The sequence below is a fragment of the Pseudophryne corroboree genome, chromosome 3, assembly GCF_028390025.1.
Source record: "Pseudophryne corroboree isolate aPseCor3 chromosome 3, aPseCor3.hap2, whole genome shotgun sequence".
NCBI classification, from domain to species: Eukaryota; Metazoa; Chordata; class Amphibia; order Anura; family Myobatrachidae; genus Pseudophryne; species Pseudophryne corroboree.
In genome coordinates, this window is record NC_086446.1 from 470,154,339 (window position 1) to 470,175,392 (window position 21,054).

The 21,054-nt window shown below is 45.5% G+C and overlaps 1 protein-coding gene across 1 annotated transcript in view; it reads left to right on the top strand.

Moving 5' to 3' along the window:
* GSG1L2 (GSG1 like 2) overlaps window positions 1-21,054 on the top strand; it is a 135,573-nt gene that overhangs the window by 89,753 nt on the left and 24,766 nt on the right. Inside the window, exon 4 of the mRNA XM_063960766.1 lies at window positions 2,750-2,861. Coding sequence (XP_063816836.1) covers window positions 2,750-2,861 — 112 coding nt within the window. The remainder of the gene's footprint in view (window positions 1-2,749; window positions 2,862-21,054) is intronic.

The following is a 21,054-nucleotide window of genomic DNA, read 5'->3' on the forward strand; positions in this document are numbered from 1 at the left end:
ACACAGATGTGGGAAGGGAACAGAGACATAGACATGAGGAGGGGGCAGAGGCAGGAATAGTGCAGGGGGCAGTGGGATAGACTGTACAGGAGAGTTTGGACAGAGGTGCCTCTGTGCACCACTGCCAATATCCCACCTTTCCATCTTCTCTGCAGTGCACAGTATATCTGGCCAGTGAGAACAGGGGCGAGGAGAGGATAAGAACTGCAGGTGGAGCAGCTGTGGGGGCATAGGGGGTAATTCAGACCTGATCGTAGCAGTAATTTTGTTAGCAGATGGGCAAAACCATGTGCACTGCAGGGGGGGCAGATATAATATGTGCAGAGAGAGTTAGATTTGGGTGGGTTATTTTGTTTCTGTGCAGGGTAAATACTGGCTGCTTTTTTTTTACACTGCAATTTAGATTTCAGTTTGAACGTACCCCACCCAAATATAACTCTCTCTGCACATGTTATATCTGCCCCACCTGCAGTGCACATGGTTTTGCCCATCTGCTAACAAATTTGCTGCTACGATCAGGTCTGAATTACAGCCCATAATCTGGTCCTGCTGAAGGTGCTTCTGATTCATAGAACCACGATCCAGATGCAGATGCTGCTGCTAGCGCAGGTTGAATTTTTATTTAATGAATTACTGATCGCACAGGTTAGCTGTGTGGTGAGTCATTCATTTCATTCTCTGGCCCGCTCTAGTAGTTTGTGCTGTGCAGTGTGAGAGGAATGGTTAACTTTGCCGACAGCCAGGCCTCCTCTGTTGTCAGAGCCCGCAGTCCTCCCCTAATGGCCCTGCCCCTCGCCCATACATGAATTATAATGTTACTAGCCATAATAATTTTCTGTACCCTAGCCCTAAATTCCCCTATAAGCCACCAATTTTCTTAATAATTATCCTATGCATTGTGTGATGTAAGGGGAATGACTGTATATTAAGGTAGTTTGGTCAGTCAGGCAATGCTGTAGGTGCCAAAAATAATTGTCACTGTGACATATTTCTCAAATAATATTTGTGGCATATTCCTCAAACACTAATTTTTTTGGGTTCCTTGCAAAAATAAAGTATTTCCCGAATGAATTCAGGGGGACCACAGCAGATATCTCCATGGGGGTAATTCCAAGTTGATCGCAGCAGGAAATTTTTTAGCAGTTGGGCAAAACCATGTGCACTGCAGGGGGGGCAGATATAATATGTGCAGAGAGAGTTAGATTTGGGTGGGTTATTTTGTTTCTGTGCAGGGTAAATACTGGCTGCTTTATTTTTACACTGCAATTTAGATTGCAGATTGAACTCACGACACCCAAATCTATCTCTATACAAGTTATATCTGCCTCCCCCTGCAGTGCACATGGTTTTGCCCAGCTGCTAAAAAATTTCCTGCTGCGATCAACTTGGAATTACCCCCCATATCTGCTGCAGTCCATCCATTCATGACAGCACCAGCCCCACAGAGTTCTATGGGGGCTTCAAAGCCTCAGCAATCTATGAAATACAGGGGCAGATGTACTAAGCCTTGGAGAGTGATAAAGTGGAGAGAAAGAGAGAGAGAGAGTATGAGCTAATCAGCTCCTATCTGTCATTTTTCAAACAAAGCCTGTAAAGTGACAGTTAAGAGCTGATTGACTGTTACTTTATCTCTCTCCAATGCTTAGTAAATCTTCCCCACATTCCACAAAAATGACCAGGAGAGGGTACCTCTGGCACCGTCCACAGCAATGGCGGCCACACATGCATGGTGCGCAGACCGTGCATAGAATGGTACCCGGCTCCTGAAGGAGAAGTGAAATTATTGCTTTTGCTATCATTTCATTTCTTACACATTGAAAGGATCGGTTTCTTTCAGAGCCCCTGTCCTTGTGTGAAATTAATAGTACATCTGGGTTATCTATAATTTCTTATTGCTGCAAATAGTGGCGTTATGAAATTATAATTATTTGGTCTAAAACCCGATAATTAGCAAATACATCCCATAGTCTATTAATGCTGACTTAAATCATAAATTGCTTTTATTTTCAGCAATAGAAAACATATCAAATCAGGACACCACCTCACTGCTTGTACCCTTTATAATGTGCATTTGGTCTGCTTAGAAGGTTCTCTCCTCCGGACTGCTGTCTCTCTACATACCTCCATTCTTTGTCTATTCTCTGGCTTCCTGCCTGACACTGGCTCTTTCTTCAGCTCTCTGCCGAGTCTTTCTCTGGTAGATTCAGCCCAGTCCAGGTGGCCCACTAGTACAAGCTAGGCTGAGTCCATCTCAATAGATATACAGTTGGGTTATTTTATTGTGTAACTTACTGTACATGCATTTTATTTGGTATTGTATACTTACTAACATTATATGCCTTCCCTCCAGCAGGTCTCTGAGCTAGTGACTTTTATACTTTTAAGTATAATATATAAAGATTATATATATATATATTTTTATTTATTTATTTATATCTATAGAGAGAGAGAGAGAGAGAGAGAGAGTAGATACATAAAGGTTAGTGCAACATTCTCTGAGTTAGGGAAGTAAGAAGATAATTAAAACATGTATAGCTTTCTTTCAAAGCAAAGTTACCGTACTATGAAAAATACGAAATTCTGGTACTTTGCTCATAGTGGGTTTGGAGAACATTGCTGCCATCTAGTGGTCACAGTGTTAATTTTTGTACTCCTAACCATGCCTTTGAAAGCTCACTATTACTGTTACTAATGACTATTTATGCAAAACTGTATGTGTAATAAGCTGTATGGTTTATTATTTTTACAGGATTGCTAGGGATGGTGGCGCACATGATGTATACTACTGTGTTTCAGATGACGGTCAATCTAGGCCCCGAGGACTGGAGACCTCAGAATTGGGACTACGGCTGGTCTTACTGGTAAGAGCATTATACAGATGTGTCCTAATACACTTTGCCTTCAGTCGTGCCAAATAGCCACTCTTGGTGCGCTGGATCTTGTCTTTCTCAATGAAAATGTGTGTTTTATTTGTATAAATAAAACAACTGTGAGCAACAAAACTACTGTGCTGATCACTGGTCAGTTTTATGGCCCTCATTCCGAGTTTTTCGCTCGCTAGCAGATTTTAGCAGCATTGCACACGCTAGGCCGCCGCCCTCTGGGAGTGTATCTTAGCAGAATTGCAAACGAAAGATTAGCAGAATTGCGAATAGAAATTTCTTAGCAGTTTCTGAGTAGCTTGAGACTTACTCCTACATTGCGATCAGCTTAGCCCGTTAAGTTCCTGGTTTGACGTCACAAACACGCCCTGCGTTTGGCCAGCCACTCCCCCGTTTCTCCAGCCACTCCTGCGTTTTATCCTGGCACACCTGCGTTTTTCCACACACTCCCAGAAAACGGTCAGTTTCCGCCCAGAAACACCCACTTCCTGTCAATCACACTCCGGTCACTTCAACGATGAAAATTTTTAGTTCGGACGTGAGTAAATCTACTAAGTTTTGTGCTAAAATACTTAGCGCATGCGCACTGCGTACCATGCGCATGCACATTTTTGCCTTAATCGCTCCGTTGCGAAAATCGGCAACGAGCGAACAACTCGGAATGCGAGTCGCGACGTTTGTACATCTGTGTTAGACTGATATCAAGTGGTGAATTTCCCATTAGACACATGAGGAACGTGCCTGGGGGCGGCACTTGTTTGGAGGGCGGCGCTTGTGGTACTGTCAGCCTGAAATGTACCAGTAACTGCTAAATATTTCCATTCTTGAATGGAGTGTAAAATGGTAGGGTATGCACATACTGCCTCTGTAAGCTGTCCTACTTAGTAATTATTAAAAATAAAAAAGTAATAGTGGTTGTTATTTTTATTATTCTATTAAAATTGGCTATCATCAAATGAAGGCTTATAACCAATCAATGAAAATAATAAAATTAGGCAAAGAGGTGGAGGGAAATGTTATTGTTGTGTCTAGACAGGACGTGCAGTGAGGTAAATGGCTCAGGAGGCAATGACTAGTACCAGAACCAGATTTACACATAAAGTATGAGCCCAAGGGTATATGTGGGCTTATACACGGGTGCAGCTGTATATACTGCTGGAAATTTGGTGAGTTTTGATCAGAGATGTGCAGACAAGGTCGGCAGGGGAGGCACTGCCTACTCACCTGCCAAAGATTTTTTGCTTCAGAGTTTTGACAACAAAAATTATTCGAATAATACAAAGAAGATATTTCTAATATATTCTTTGTATTTTTCATATACTTTGTATGGTCAGAACTCTGGCATATACTTTAGTATGACAGGAAAGGCTCTGCTTCACCTCACCGCACGTCACTGGCCTAGAGGTGCCCTCACCCCTGCTGATACCCCTATCACACTGCCACAAAAATTCAGGTTATTGCCAAGTTAACCCAGGTCACGGCTCAGTGTGAAAGGATTAACCCGAGCCAGTGACCCGGGAAGGACCTTGGTTACAGGGCAGTGTGATCGGATAAACAGAGTGGTCTGACCCTGGTCCCTTTCATTGCAGAGGGAGATCTGCAAGCCAGGTGTTTGGAGATTATAGGCCTAATTCAGATCTGATCGCAGCAACAAATTTGTTAGCAAATGGGCAAAACCATGGGGGTCATTCTGAGTTGATCGCTCGCTGACGTTTTTCGCAGCACAGCGAACAGGTTACTACTGCGTATGCGTATGTACCGCAATGCGCAGGTGCATCATACGGTTACAAAGCGATTCGTTGCTGGGCGATGGATTTAATGCAGAATCCATTCGCACAGCCGATCGCAAGGAGATTGACAGGAAGAGGGCGTTTATGGGTGTCAACTGACCGTTTTCAGGGAGTGTTTGGAAAAACACACGCGTGTCCAGGCATTTACAGGGCGAGTGTCTGATGTCAATTCTTAGACCAAAAAGACTGAAGTGATCGCAAGGGCTGAGTAAGTCCCGAGCTACTCAGAAACTGCAAAAAACTGTTTCGTCCCGCTTGGCTGCACACGCGTTCACACACTTGCAAAGTGAAAATACACTCCCACATGGGCGGCGACTATGCGTTTGCATGGCTGCTAAAAGTAGCTAGCGAGTAATCAACTCGGAATGACCCCCCATGTGCACTGCAGGGGGGGGCAGATATAACATGTGCAGAGGGAGTTAGATTTGGGTGAGTTATATTGTTTCTGGGCAGGGTAAATATTGGCTGCTTTATTTTTACACTGCAATTTAGATTTCAGTTTACTTTAAACACACCACACCCAAATCTAACTCTCTGCACATGTTATATCTGCCTCCCCTGCAGTGCACATAGGTGGTCATTCCGAGTTGATCGCAGCCAGCAACTTTTTGCTGCTGCTGCGATCAACTTGTACACGCCTATGGGGGAGTGTACTTTAGCTTAGCAGGCCTGCGATCGCTTGTGCAGCCCTGCTAAGCGAAAAAAATTTCAAGCAGAAGTAGACCAGACCTGGACATACCTTGTGCGACAATCTCTGCGATGCTGGGGGCGGCTTTGACGTCTGACATCCGCCCTCCATTCTGCTGGACATGCCTGCGTTTTCCTTACCACTCCCCCCAAAAACGGTCTCCAACGGTCCGGATCGCCCAGGTACGCCTTCTTCTTGTCAATCTTCTTTGCAGATGGCTCTGCGACCACTTCCTTCGTTAGACGCAACGTAACCCGGCAACCCCTGTCGCCGGGCAATGTCGCACACGCGCATTGCGGCCGCTGCGCATGTGCATTCCGGACCCGTTCGCACCACAGCGATAAACCGCTGTGCTGAGCGGAGGGAGAGATGAGCGTTCGTGCTAGATCGCTCAGCACACATCTGTGGATAAAATCACACGTGTGTACTGGCCTTAAGGGAAAAGCATCTAATTTGCACATGCCTGTGAAAATAGGATCCACCCAACCCACACCGGTCTTGTCAGCAACATCAGTGAATTCTAAAGGATCACTGTGTTTGTACTTAAAATTCTGTTTGGTTACATGAATGAAGGGTGCTACTGTATTGTCCATAGTTATATACTGGAGTAGTAGCTCTCCTGTAATGGCCACATGCACAGCTTTAGTGTAGCGTGTATCACTTCTTAAAATATTTTATGAGTAGAGCTACTTATAGAATTGGAAGCTATCTACATGGTTGGGGTGCTATTGTGATTTGAATTATTAGTATTTTATCTTACATTATGAGTTATTTTCTCAGTGCAGATGACATTCGTTCCTGACAAATAGTCCGCTAATTCATTGTCATTGTCATTGTCAATATCACAGCACTTGAATGCATTTGTAATCTGTTTGCACTATTTCACTCAAACTGTAAAATGGACATTTTAATGGATCAATAGCTTTTACTACCTGGAACAAATATATCCTCTAATATGCAATTCATAATGTAAGTAACCTAAAAGGAGCCATGTTTAAATTGTAAATATTCTTTTGAGGCCAAGTTATCACTAATTATTGCATAAGCGATCCTCTGTACAGTTTCCCGATGGTGGGGAAACTGCCCATGCGTAAGACCCCCTCTGCACATGTGCAGTACGGGTCCTGCTTCACAGGTAGAGACGTTCGGATGGCGGTGGTGTCGTCTACATTTTCCGGAGTGGCATTGCCAAGGACTGCGTCATGGATGCAGTTTCCTTTGCCTCGCAAGGCCACCTGCAACGGCAAGCCTGAGTAAGTTTGCATCACAAATGCAGGAAGGAGGGGGTATGCACTAAATATTACTAAGGATTGTATTACTAAGGATTGAAATTGCAAAGCTTTGCAATTGCATTCCTTGGTGAATCAGGCCCACTTTTTGCAGTGATTTAGGAATAAGTTTCAAGTTATTTATTATTGCCCCTAGCAATGACAGGTATTATGGGCCTAATTCAGACCTGATCGCTGCTGTGCAATTTCGCACCCCCGTGCATTTACCCATGTTTTTTGAGCTAGTGAAAAGGGGTATTAGTGTGCATGCTGACCGCCCTCTTAGTGACATCTGTCGAAGTGTCCTCCATCCATATGGCCTGCAGCTGCGTGCAGTGCATCGTTGACATGCCCACACATGGACCGATTTTAATAAACTTGTTCCTCAATGCACCATAAAAATCTGTGTTTTAAGGATATCCATGCTTGTGCACAGATTGTATAAACAAACTGGCTGAGGTACTAATTAAGCTACCTGTGCTTAAGCATGGACTGCTGGGGTACCTTGAGGACAGAGTTTGGAAACCCTTGTCTACAGTATAGTGCTGCAGCCAGTGCTAAACATCCTAAACTATTCATTATAGTAACAGCAGGAGTGGGTACTGTCTGTATGTGGAGATGTGGCACATTATGAAATATAAAGTTGGCAATGGTAGCATTATGAGGTGAATGGTAGCATGAGGTATATAGCAGCCATATAGTAGTACTGTGAAGCATATCGCGCCCAATCTCCCATCTACAGTGACGGGAGATGGGGGGAGGAGGTTGGGGGCTGATATTCAATTGTGCTATTTTATCGAGGTTGTCGCACTCAAAGAAGCCGGGGGGGGGGGGGAGGGGGAGCGTTGCGAGCTGAACTGCAGGCGACGGCAACTGATCGCGTCCGAATGAAGCAACAATTGAATAGCTCCATTGGGCGCCATCTACTGACTGCAGGCGGGAAAACAATTGAACCTCGCCCATGGTGTCCATATGGTAGTTTGTTTAGGCATACATATATCTGCAAGAGTCTTTAAAAATATATATCAACATTTTTCAGTATTGCAAAGTATTACCTCCCGGCTACTTTTGAATGCCAATCAGCTGGCAAAATTTTCTACTGAGAAACTATAATGGAACTGCATGTAATGTATTTTATTAGGGAAAATTCATAAGTTTCATTTTATTGTGCAGTGTAGACCAGATGTGAAAAAGTATATAAAAATACTAATGGGTTTATTTATGAAGCATCTGGTTGTAAAATCCGGAGCTTCTGATCATGCTATGCCTGAAATTTAAAAGGGCAAGCTGTTATTAGCAAGACAAGGCTAGTAAAAGCATTGCACTTTTACATTTCGGACAGAAACATGATCAGAAGCTCCCAGTTTTACAACCCGATGCTTCATAAATTAATCCCTAAGAGTCTGTGCATGTGCTTGATATGAGGAGGATATGCACTAGACACTTTAAGAACACAAGTGACATAAAGCTTTTCCCATTCACTTCCAGTATTTACACATTATGGGGGTCATTCCGAGTTGTTCGCTCGTTATTTTTTTCTCGCAACGGAGCGATTAGTCGCTAATGCGCATGCGCAATGCCCGCAGTGCGACTGCGCAAAGTAAATTTGCTATGCAGTTAGGTATTTTACTCACGGCATTACAAGGTTTTTTCTTCGTTCTGGTGATCGTAATGTGATTGACAGGAAGTGGGTGTTTCTGGGCGGAAACAGGCCGTTTTATGGGTGTGTGCGAAAAAACGCTACCGTTTCTGGGAAAAACGCGGGAGTGGCTGGAGAAACGGAGGAGTGTCTGGGCGAACGCTGGGTGTGTTTGTGACGTCAAACCAGGAACGACAAGCACTGAACTGATCGCAGATGCCGAGTAAGTGTGGAGCTACTCAGAAACTGCTAAGAAGTGTCTATTCGCAATTCTGCTAATCTTTCGTTCGCAATTTTGATAAGCTAAGATTCACTCCCAGTAGGCGGCGGCTTAGCGTGTGCAAAGCTGCTAAAAGCAGCTTGCGAGCGAACAACTCGGAATGAGGGCCAATGGGCGATATGTAATGGAGTCCGAGATTGCCCAACATGTGGGATGCCGGACGAACTTGTATATTTTTTTAAAGGGGCAGTCATTTACAAGGCACATCCATGCCTTGTAAATGATTGCCCCTTTAAAAAATGTCCGAGCTTGGTCGTCATCACGCATGTCGGGCGAGCTCGGACTCCATTACCTCCCACCCTATGAGGCTAATGTTGAGTTGGAAGAAAAAAAACCCAAGTACAGTAACTGTATCTGGAACAAACCATGTTGCAATGCATGAGGTGCAGATACTTTTCTTTTTCTCCACCCATTGAAAATACTGTCTAATTTTGCATGTAAGCCACCAAAGTTGGGCAGCTTAATTTTTACACTGCAAATTAGATTCAAGTTTGCATACACCCCTCTCAAACCTAAATGTCTGTGCACAGGCTATGGTATTGGAGGTTAGGTTTAGGCAGACTCCGGGGGAGAGGGGGTGTTAGGTTTAGACTGCGGGAAGGGGGGGTTAGGTTTAGGCAGACTCAAGGAGGAGAGGGTGCGGGGGTGTTAGTTTTAGACTATGGGAAGGAAGGGTTAGGTTTAGGCACCACCACGGGGAGGTTATGTTTAGGCACCAGCAGGAGAGGTTAGTGTTAGGCTGCAGACAGGGAGGGTTAGGGGAGGGAGGTTAGGATACTTGCCTCACCGTGCCATGCTACTGGTCCTGTATGCTGTGAAAATACAGGGGTGCTGGCCCAATCTTGTATGCTGTAAAAATTCAGGGGTGCTTCTGTTGTTAAATTACAAGCACCTGGTCCTGTATGCTGTAAAAATTCAGGGGTGCAGTTGTTAAAATAAAAGCACACTGGTCCTGTATGCTGTAAAAATACAAGGGTGCTGCTATTAAAATAATATTACACTGGTCCTGTATGCTTTAAAAATTCAGGGGTTCAGTTGTTAAAATAAAAGCACACTGGTCCTGTATGCTGTGAAAATACAGGGTGTTGGCCCTGTCTTGTATGCTGTAAAAATTCAGGGGTGCAGTTGTTAAAATAAAAGCACACAGGTCCTGTATGCTGTGAAAATACAGGGGTGCTGTTGTTAAAATAAAAGCACACTGGTCCTGTATGCTGTAAAAATACAAGGGTGCTGCTATTAAAATAATATTACACTGGCCCTGTATGCTGTAAAAAATCAGGGGTGCAGTTGTTAAAATAAAAGCACACTGGACCTGTATGCTGTGAAAATACAGGGTGCTAGCCCTGTCTTGTATGCTGTAAAAATTCAGGGGTGCAGTTGTTAAAATAAAAGCACACTGGTCCTGTATGCTGTGAAAATACAGGGTGTTGGCCCTGTCTTGTATGCTGTAAAAATTCAGGGGTGCAGTTGTTAAAATAAAAGCACACTGGTCCTGTATGCTGTGAAAATACAGGGGTGCTGTTGTTAAAATAAAAGCACACTGGTCCTGTATGCTGTAAAAATACTAGGGTGCTGCTATTAAAATAATATTACACTGGCCCTGTATGCTGTGAAAATTCAGGGGTGCAGTTGTTAAAATAAAAGCACACTGGACCTGTATGCTGTGAAAATACAGGGTGCTAGCCCTGTCTTGTATGCTGTAAAAATTCAGGGGTGCAGTTCTTAAAATAAAAGCACACTGGTCCTGTATGCTGTGAAAATACAGGGATGCTGTTAAAATAAAAGTACACTGGTTCTGTATGCTGTCAAAAATTCAGGGGTGCAGTTGTTAAAATAAAAGCACACTGGACCTGTATGCTGTGAAAATACAGGGTGCTAGCCCTGTCTTGTATGCTGTAAAAATTCAGGGGTGCAGTTGTTAAAATAAAAGCACACTGGTCCTGTATGCTGTGAAAATACAGGGGTGCTGGCCCAGTCTTGTATGCTGTAATAATTCAAGGGTGGTGCTGTTGTTGTTCAAATAAAAGCACACTGGTCCTGTATGCTGTAAAAATTCAGGGGTGCTGCTGTTGTTAAAATAAAAGCACACTGGTTTTGTATGCTGTAAAAATACAGGGGTGCAGTTGTTAAAATAAAAGCACACTGGTCCTGTATGCTGTGAAAATACAGGGGTGCTGGCCCAGTCTTGTATGCTGTAAAAATTCAGGGGTAATGCTGTTGTTAAAAATAAAAGCACACTGGTCCTTTATGTTGTAAGAATACAGGGGTGCTGTGAAAATAAATGGGCACTGTTCTGTGTGCTGTAATAATAAAGGAGTGATGTCCTGTGAAATGGAGAACGACAACTTGGAGGAAAAAAAAGTGGATGACCAGGGACCTCTTCCAGTTCCTAGTACTAGTGCTGAAGCTGCTGAAGCCACCAGTCATGACATTGACAATGCAATTCCATCAACGTCATCTGCTAAGGCCGATGCCCAATGTCATAGAGGGCATGTCAAATCCAAGAAGCAAAAATTACTAATCAGAAAAAAACAAATTATCTGATGAGAAACATAAAATTGGTAATATGCCATTCAGGACACGACATGGCAAGGAAAGGCTAAGGACTTGTGGGTATATGCAATTGCGGTTGAATTCCGGCTGGAATTCGACTGTTTTTAAATTCGACACAATTCGACAGTCAGACACCCTCCCGCCGGGACCTGAATTCAACATATTCAATAAAAAACGGATTCGACAGTCCCGCTGTCGAAAAACGGACCAATTGACGATAGTGTGCGTCCTGGATTCGACTTCATGGATGGAACAAAAGTGTGTAAAAAATCCTGAAAAAAAATGCGTGGGGTCCCCCCTCCTAAGCATAACCAACTTCGGGCTCTTTGAGCCGGTCCTGGTTGTAAAAATACGGGGGGGTGAAATGACAGGGGATCCCCCGTATTTTCACAACCAGCACCGGGCTCTGCGTCCGGTCCTGGTGCCAAAAATACGGGGGACAAAAAACGTAGGGGTCCCCCGTATTTTTAACACCAGCACCGGGCTCCACTAGTCAGAGAGATAATGCCACAGCCGGGGGTCACTTTTATATCGGTCCCTGCGGCCATGGCATTAAATCACTAACTAGTCACCCCTGGCCGGGGTACCCTGGAGTGGGGACCCCTTAAATCAAGGGGTCCCCCCCCTCCAGCCACCCAAGGGCCAGGGGTGAAGCCCGAGGCTGTCCCCCCCATCCAAGGGCTGCGGATGGGAGGCTGATAGCCAAGTGACAAAAAATAAGAATTTACTTACCGATAATTCTATTTCTCGTAGTCCGTAGTGGATGCTGGGGACTCCGTCAGGACCATGGGGAATAGCGGCTCCGCAGGAGACAGGGCACAAAAATAAAGCTTTAGGATTAGGTGGTGTGTACTGGCTCCTCCCCCTATGACCCTCCTCCAAGCCTCAGTTAGGATACTGTGCCCGGACGAGCGTACACAATAAGGAAGGATATTGAATCCCGGGTAAGACTCATACCAGCCACACCAATCACACCGTATAACTTGTGATCTGAACCCAGTTAACAGTATGACAAACGTAGGAGCCTCTGAACAGACGGCTCACAACAATAACAACCCGAATTTGTTTGTAACAATAACTATGTACAAGTATTGCAGACAATCCGCACTTGGGATGGGCGCCCAGCATCCACTACGGACTACGAGAAATAGAATTATCGGTAAGTAAATTCTTATTTTCTCTAACGTCCTAAGTGGATGCTGGGGACTCCGTCAGGACCATGGGGATTATACCAAAGCTCCCAAACGGGCGGGAGAGTGCGGATGACTCTGCAGCACCGAATGAGAGAACTCAAGGTCCTCCTCAGCCAGGGTATCAAATTTGTAGAATTTTGCAAACGTGTTTGCCCCTGACCAAGTAGCAGCTCGGCAGAGTTGTAATGCCGAGACCCCCCGGGCAGCCGCCCAGGATGAGCCCACTTTCCTTGTGGAATGGGCCTTGACAGATTTAGGTTGTGGCAAGCCTGCCACAGAATGTGCAAGTTGAATTGTGCTACAAATCCAACGAGCAATCGTCTGCTTAGAAGCAGGAGCACCCATCTTGTTGGGTGCATACAATATAAACAGTGAGTCAGACTTTCTGACTCCCGCCGTTCTTGAAATATATATTTTCAATGCCCGGACCACGTCCAACAACTTGGAATCCTCCAAATCGTTAGTAGCCGCAGGCACCACAATAGGCTGGTTCAGGTGAAACGCTGACACCACCTTAGGCAGAAAATGAGGACGCGTCCGCAGTTCTGCCCTGTCCGTATGGAAAATCAGATATGGGCTCTTATATGATAAAGCCGCCAATTCTGATACTCTCCTGGCTGAAGCCAGGGCCAGTAGCATGGTTACTTTCCATGTAAGATACTTCAACTCCACCGATTTGAGCGGCTCAAACCAATGGGATTTGAGAAAATCCAAGACTACATTAAGATCCCACGGTGCCACTGGGGGCACAACCGGGGGCTGTATATGTAGTACTCCTTTTACAAAAGTCTGGACTTCAGGAACTGAAGCCAATTCTTTCTGGAAGAAAATCGACAGGGCCGAAATTTGAACCTTAATGGACCCCAATTGGAGGCCCATAGACAATCCTGTTTGCAGGAAATGTAGGAATCGACCCAGTTGAAATTCCTCCGTGGGGGCCTTCCTGGCCTCACACCACGCAACATATTTTCTCCAAATGCGGTGATAATGTTGTGCAGTCACCTCCTTCCTGGCTTTTACCAGTGTAGGAATGACCTCTTCCGGAATGCCTTTTTCCCTTAGAATTCGGCGTTCAACCGCCATGCCTTCAAACGCAGCCGCGGTAAGTCTTGGAATAGACACGGTCCCTGCTGAAGCAGGTCCCGTCTTAGAGGTAGAGGCCACGGATCCTCCGTGAGCATCTCTTGAAGTTCCGGGTACCAAGTTCTTCTTGGCCAATCCGGAGCCACTAGTATCGTTCTTACTCCCTTTTGCCGTATAATTCTCAGTACTTTTGGTATGAGAGGCAGAGGAGGGAACACATACACTGACTGGAACACCCACGGTGTTACCAGAGCGTCCACAGCTATTGCCTGAGGGTCTCTTGACCTGGCGCAATACCTGTCCAGTTTTTTGTTGAGGCGGGACGCCATCATATCCACCATTGGTTTTTCCCAACGGTTCACAATCATGTGGAAGACTTCTGGATGAAGTCCCCACTCTCCCGGGTGTAGATCGTGTCTGCTGAGGAAGTCTGCTTCCCAGTTGTCCACTCCCGGAATGAATACTGCTGACAGTGCTATCACATGATCTTCCGCCCAGCGAAGAATCCTTGCAGCTTCTGCCATTGCTGTCCTGCTTCTTGTGCCGCCCTGTCTGTTTACGTGGGCGACTGCCGTGATGTTGTCCGAATGGATCAACACCGGCTGACCCTGAAGCAGGGGTTTTGCCAGACTTAGAGCATTGTAAATCGCTCTTAGCTCCAGTATATTTATGTGAAGAGACATCTCCAGGCTTGACCATACTCCCTGGAAGTTTCTTCCCTGTGTGACCGCTCCCCAGCCTCTCAGACTGGCATCCGTGGTCACCAGGACCCAGTCCTGTATGCCGAATCTGCGGCCCTCTAACAGATGAGCACTCTGCAACCACCACAGAAGAGACACCCTTGTCCGTGGCGATAAGGTTATCCGCTGATGCATCTGCAGATGTGATCCGGACCATTTGTCCAGCAGATCCCACTGAAAAGTTCGTGCGTGGAATCTGCCGAATGGAATCGCTTCGTAAGAAGCCACCATCTTTCCCAGGACTCTTGTGCATTGATGCACAGACACTTTCCCTGGTTTTAGGAGGTTCCTGACAAGTTCGGATAACTCCCTGGCTTTCTCCTCCGGAAGAAACACCTTTTTCTGAACCGTGTCCAGAATCATTCCCAGGAACAGCAGACGTGTCGTCGGGGTCAACTGAGATTTTGGAAAATTCAGAATCCACCCGTGTTGTTGCAGCACTAGTCGGGTTAGTGCTACTCCGTCCTCCAGCTGTTCTCTGGACCTTGCCCTTATCAGGAGATCGTCCAAGTAAGGGATAATTAATACGCCTCTTCTTCGCAGAAGAATCATCATTTCGGCCATTACCTTGGTAAAGACCCGAGGTGCCGTGGACAATCCAAACGGCAGCGTCTGAAACTGATAATGACAGTTTTGCACCACGAACCTGAGGTACCCTTGATGTGAAGGGCAAATTGGGACATGCAGGTAAGCATCCTTTATGTCCAGGGACACCATAAAGTCCCCTTCTTCCAGATTCGCTATCACTGCTCTGAGTGACTCCATCTTGAACTTGAATTTTTGTATGTACAGGTTCAAAGATTTCAGATTTAGAATAGGTCTTACCGAGCCGTCCGGCTTCGGTACCACAAATAGCGTGGAGTAATACCCCTTTCCCTGTTGTAGGAGGGGTACCTTGACTATCACCTGCTGAGAAAACAGCTTGTGAATGGCTTCCAATACCGTCGCCCTGTCTGAGGGAGACGTTGGCAAAGCAGACTTTAGGAACCTGCGAGGGGGAGACTTCTCGAATTCCAACCTGTAACCCTGAGATACTACCTGCAGGATCCAGGGGTCCACCTGTGAGCAAGCCCACTGTGCGCTGAAATTCTTGAGTCGACCCCCCACCGCTCCTGAGTCCGCTTGTAAGGCCCCAGCGTCATGCTGAGGGCTTTGCAGAACCCTGAGAGGGCTTCTGTTCCTGGGCAGGGGCTGCTTGCTGCCCTCTCTTACCCCTTCCTCTGCCCCGAGGCAGATATGACTGTCCTTTTGTCCGCTTGTTCTTATAGGACCGAAAGGACTGCGGCTGAAAAGACGGTGTCTTTTTCTGTTGGGAGGGGGTCTGAGGTAAAAAGGTGGATTTTCCGGCAGTTGCCGTGGCCACCAGATCCGATAGACCGACGCCAAATAATTCCTCCCCTTTATACGGCAATACTTCCATATGTCGTTTGGAATCCGCATCACCTGACCACTGTCGCGTCCATAAACTCCTTCTGGCAGATATGGACATCGCATTTACTCTCGATGCCAGAGTGCAAATATCTCTCTGAGCATCTCGCATATAAAGGAAAGCATCCTTTAATTGCTCTATAGTCAATAAAATACTGTCCCTATCCAGGGTATCAATATTTTCAGTCAGGGAATCCAACCAGACGACCCCAGCACTGCACATCCAGGCTGAGGCGATGGCTGGTCGCAGTATAACACCAGTATGTGTGTATAAACTTTTTAGGGTAGTTTCCAGTCTCCTATCAGCTGGATCCCTGAGGGCGGCCGTATCAGGAGACGGTAACGCCACTTGTTTTGATAAGCGTGTGAGCGCCTTATCCACCCTAGGGGGTGTTTCCCAGCGCGCCCTAACCTCTGGCGGGAAAGGGTATAATGCTAATAACTTTTTTGAAATTAGCACTTTTCTATCTGGGTTAACCCACGCTTCATCACATACATCATTTAATTCCTCTGATTCAGGAAAAACTACAGGTAGTTTTTTCACCCCCCACATAATACCCCTTTTTGTGGTACTTGCAGTATCAGAGATATGCAAAGCCTCCTTCATTGCCGTGATCATATAACGTGTGGCCCTACTTGAAAATACGTTTGTTTCATCACCGTCGACACTAGATTCAGTGTCTGTGTCTGGGTCTGTGTCGACCGACTGAGGTAAAGGGCGCTTTACAGCCCCTGACGGTGTCTGAGACGCCTGGGCAGGTACTAACTGGTTTGCCGGCCGTCTCATGTCGTCAACTGATTTTTGTAATGTGCTGACATTATCACGTAATTCCATAAACAAAGCCATCCATTCCGGTGTCGACTCCCTGGGGGGTGACATCACCATTATCGGCAATTGCTCTGCCTCCACACCAACATCGTCCTCATACATGTCGACACACACGTACCGACACACAGCAGACACACAGGGAATGCTCTTATCGAAGACAGGACCCCACTAGCCCTTTGGGGAGACAGAGGGAGAGTTTGCCAGCACACACCCAAGCGCTATAATATATATGGGAACAACCTTATATAAGTGTTGTTCCTTATAGCAGCTTAAATATATCAAAATATCGCCAAAAAATGCCCCCCCCTCTCTGTTTTACCCTGTTTCTGTAGTGCAGTGCAGGGGAGAGTCCTGGGAGCCTTCCTCACAGCGGAGCTGAGCAGGAAAATGGCGCTGTGTGCTGAGGAGAATAAGCCCCGCCCCCTATTTCGGCGGGCTTTTCTCCCGGAGTTTTAGATATCTGGCATGGGTTAAATACATACATATAGCCTCAATGGCTATATGTGATGTATTCTTTTGCCATAAAGGTATTAAATATTGCTGCCCAGGGCGCCCCCAGCAGCGCCCTGCACCCTCCGTGACCGCTTGGTGTGAAGTGTGTGACAACAATGGCGCACAGCTGCAGTGCTGTGCGCTACCTTCATGAAGACTGAAGAGCCTTCTGCCGCCTGTTTCCGGACCTTCAATCTTCAGCATCTGTAAGGGGGGTCGGCGGCGCGGCTCCGGGACGAACCCCAGGGTGAGACCTGTGTTCCGACTCCCTCTGGAGCTAATGGTGTCCAGTAGCCTAAGAATCCAATCCATCCTGCACGCAAGTGAGTTGAAATTCTCTCCCCTAAGTCCCTCGATGCAGTGAGCCTGTTGCCAGCAGGACTCACTGAAAATAAAAAACCTAAAAACTTTTTCTAAGCAGCTCTTTAGGAGAGCCACCTAGATTGCACCCTGCTCGGACGGGCACAAAAACCTAACTGTGGCTTGGAGGAGGGTCATAGGGGGAGGAGCCAGTACACACCACCTAATCCTAAAGCTTTATTTTTGTGCCCTGTCTCCTGCGGAGCCGCTATTCCCCATGGTCCTGACGGAGTCCCCAGCATCCACTTAGGACGTTAGAGAAATAAAGAATATTGGTTTTTTGTAGCAGAACTACAAGTCCCAGCAAGCCTCCCCGCAAGCTGGTACTTGGAGAACCACAAGTACCAGCATGCGGGGGGAAACGGGCCCGCTAGTACCTGTAGTTCTACTGCAAAAAAAATACCCAAATAAAAACAGTACACGCACACCGTGACAGTATAACTTTATTACATACATGCACGCCGACACACACATACTTACCTATGTTCACACGCCGACTCGGTCCCCTTCACCAGTAGAATCCATGGGGTACCTGTAAATAAAATTATACTCACAAAAATCCAGTGTAGAGCTGTCCTCTTCTTGTTTGTAATCCACGTACTTGGCAAAATAATAAAACGCCAAACCCGGACCACGCACTGAAAGGGGTCCCATGTTTACACATGGGACCCCTTTCCCCGACTGCTGAGACCCCCCCCCCCCCGTGACTCCTGTCACAGAGGGTCCCTTCAGCCAATCAGGGAGCGCCACGTCGCTCCATTATCTTCAATGGTGGGAACTTTGCAGTCAGCGGTTGACCGCGAGTAACCTCACTGCTTTATTTGCCCCACCTCCAGTGTGTACTCCGAAAGAGTGTTTAGTGCAGCCAGTAACCTTGTTAGCAATCGGCGTAGGAGGTTACTTCCACAAAATGTAGAGAAGATGATGTTCATCAAAATGAATTATAAATTCCTCCAGGAAGACCTTTACCAGCAATTGCCTCCAGAAAGTACACAGGGACCTGTGATGGTGGATTCGTGTGAGGACGAATTAATACTCTGTGAGGATGAGGATGTACACACTGAAAGGGGTGAGGAATTGGAGGATGAGGACGACATCTTGCCTCTGTAGAGCCAGTTTGTGCAAGGATAGATTGCTTTTTTTTTGGTGGGGAGATTAATTGCTTCGTTTTTTGTGGGGGCCCAAACAATCATTTCAGCCACAGTCGTGTGGCAGACCCTGTCGTTGAAATGATTGGTTTGTTAAAGTGTGCATGTCCTGTTTATACAACATAAGGGGGAGTGGGAGGGCCCAAGGACAATTCCATCTTGCACCTCTTTTTTTTCTTTGCATGATGTGCTCTTTGGGGCCTAGTTTTTTAAACAGCCATCCTGTCTGCCACTGCAGTGCCACTCCTAGATGGGCCAGGTGTTTGTGCTGCCCACTTGTGTTGCTTAGTTTAGTCATCCAGCGACCTCGGTGCAACCTTTTGGCCTAAAAACAATATTGTGAGGTATGAGGTGATCAGAATAGACTGAAAATAAGTAGAAATTAATGTTATTGAGATTAATAATACCGTAGGATCAAAATGAATCCCAAAATTCTGTGATTTTAGCTGTTTTTATGTTTTTTACAAAAATCATCCAGATCCAAAACCAAAACCCGAAAGGGTGGTATTGGCAAAACCAATCCAGATCCAAAACACGAAACGGGGACCAAGACCCAAAACCAAAACCCCAAAAGTGTCAAACGCACATCTCTAGTTAATGCACGTTAATGCAACGCTGTGGGTTTTCTGCGCAAGTAAATTGCCTAATAACTGAATAGTTCTGGCTATTAAATCAGCCCCTAAGTGTGCGACAGGTATCACCAGACACCATAGCAAAATCTGGGGTAAAGCCAGCAATGTCCATCCACCTTCTTATAGTCCCGCTCTGCTCTTCAAAGTATGCAAGGGCCATAGCTTGTGCACTGAAACAATACTTCAGGGGCCTTAGGTGGATGGATCAGCATTTATTGGCCTCCCACACATCCAGGCAAGAGAGTGGCTACCCCCACTGCAATGTTGGTAGTTTTGACACTTGCCCCCTGCTGTGCTTGGTCTTAGGATGCTTCCCGCGGTTAACAGGGAGCTACAGTTGGCTAGTCAGGGCAGAAAAACTTTTCCTAAACACTGGGCAAAAGTTTTTCCTAAACAGTGGGCAATAGTTACAGGAGAAATGAGGAATGTTGAGACATAATGAAACATTGGTAAGCCCCATAGCAAACATTAGTAAAAGGCCTTTATGTACTCTCTGATGTTAGAAAATGAGTATGGTGCTTAATAGGAACGACAGTCTCCTATGCTGTGGGCCTCATAGCAGTTGCACCCTCCTGCACTACAGTTATACCTTTGCCTTGAGTGGGTAAACAAAACAAGACATACAGTATTGAAAAAGCCTGCATTCTATTGTGCTGTAATCTGTTTAGTTTCCAGTCAGATAACTCTTGTAATATGGATAAAATTAAATGATCTTGTACCTGAGATATGGTCTTTACATTTTGAAGCTTTGTACAAAATTTTTATTTGTGAACAAATCCAAAAAGCACTTTTATTCCAAAGAATTGGTCAACAAAACTTTCCATTCCCAAGATATTTTTCTGTTTACGAGTCATTGCTGGCACAATCCCTTGATGTAAATCACAGTATGGGCAGCACTGAGTTATCATTCGATGGGCAGATATTTATCCACTTAAGAAAAGGGCTCTTGATATTCCATTAGTCTGCATTTTAGGCCATGTACAATTTGTTTGAAGATGGAAAATCTCATTATGCATTTTATCGACATCTTTTTGAAGTGATTTAGATATTACAATTAGAAACTTCTGTGTAGAGAAGTTAAAATGTACAGAGCACAGCACTATTTAGAAAGTCATTTAACTTTATACATGTTTTTGTTGATAAACAGAATCAGAATTACCTTCCTGATGTTTCTTGCCAGAGAACCTGTTTTGTTCATAAATTTGTAAATCCAGTCATCAGGACACAGAGACATGTGAGTTCACTGCTGTGCTGCTTTATTCCCTCACCAACTCCAGGCACACTGCACACTGGACCACCCACTTCCCAGCATCCCCCTGGTCCCAGGGACCATCACTGAAGATTCAGGCTTACACAGATTAGTAAGGGAGTGTCTCCAAATATTAAGCATTCTAATACACTAACATCACATCCTCTTTTCTTTAAAGATAAGCCCTGTACGCTTCAATGCAACAATTAACAACATCATATTAAGAACATCATCTAACACGTTTCAATGAGTCTCTCAGGTCTGCGTATTTCCCTTTTGGGTCTTTCATACACAGTCTGTGTTTCATCTACCATGTTGGACCTTTCTAGAATCGTGGTTTGTTCACCATTATGAGGATCATCATACATGTCAGATGAAGGGTATTCTTCAGTCATGTTGTCTTCATTATGGTTAGGTTGAGATCTTAAATCCACCCGATTTCTTCTTACTTCCGTTCCATGCTCTGTACGTATAGTATAAGATCTTGGTGCTACTTGTGCTTGCACAATACCTTTCTGCACCTTTCTGCATCCAAATACCTTTCTCGTGATCTCTGAGACGGACTTGGTCACCTGATTTTAGATCAGATAAGCTTTGTGCTCGCCTGTCATGGAACAGTTTCTGTTTCGCCTGTTGACGTTCCTTACTCAGTCTGACCAACACTGAGTTATGTGTATTAAGCAGTTCATCATGTATCGGGAGATTTGCTCTAATCCTCCTTCCCATCAGCATTTGTGCAGGAGAAAGTCCATTCTGTAAAGGTGTACTGCGGTAGATTAAAAGACTTTTGTAGAAATCTT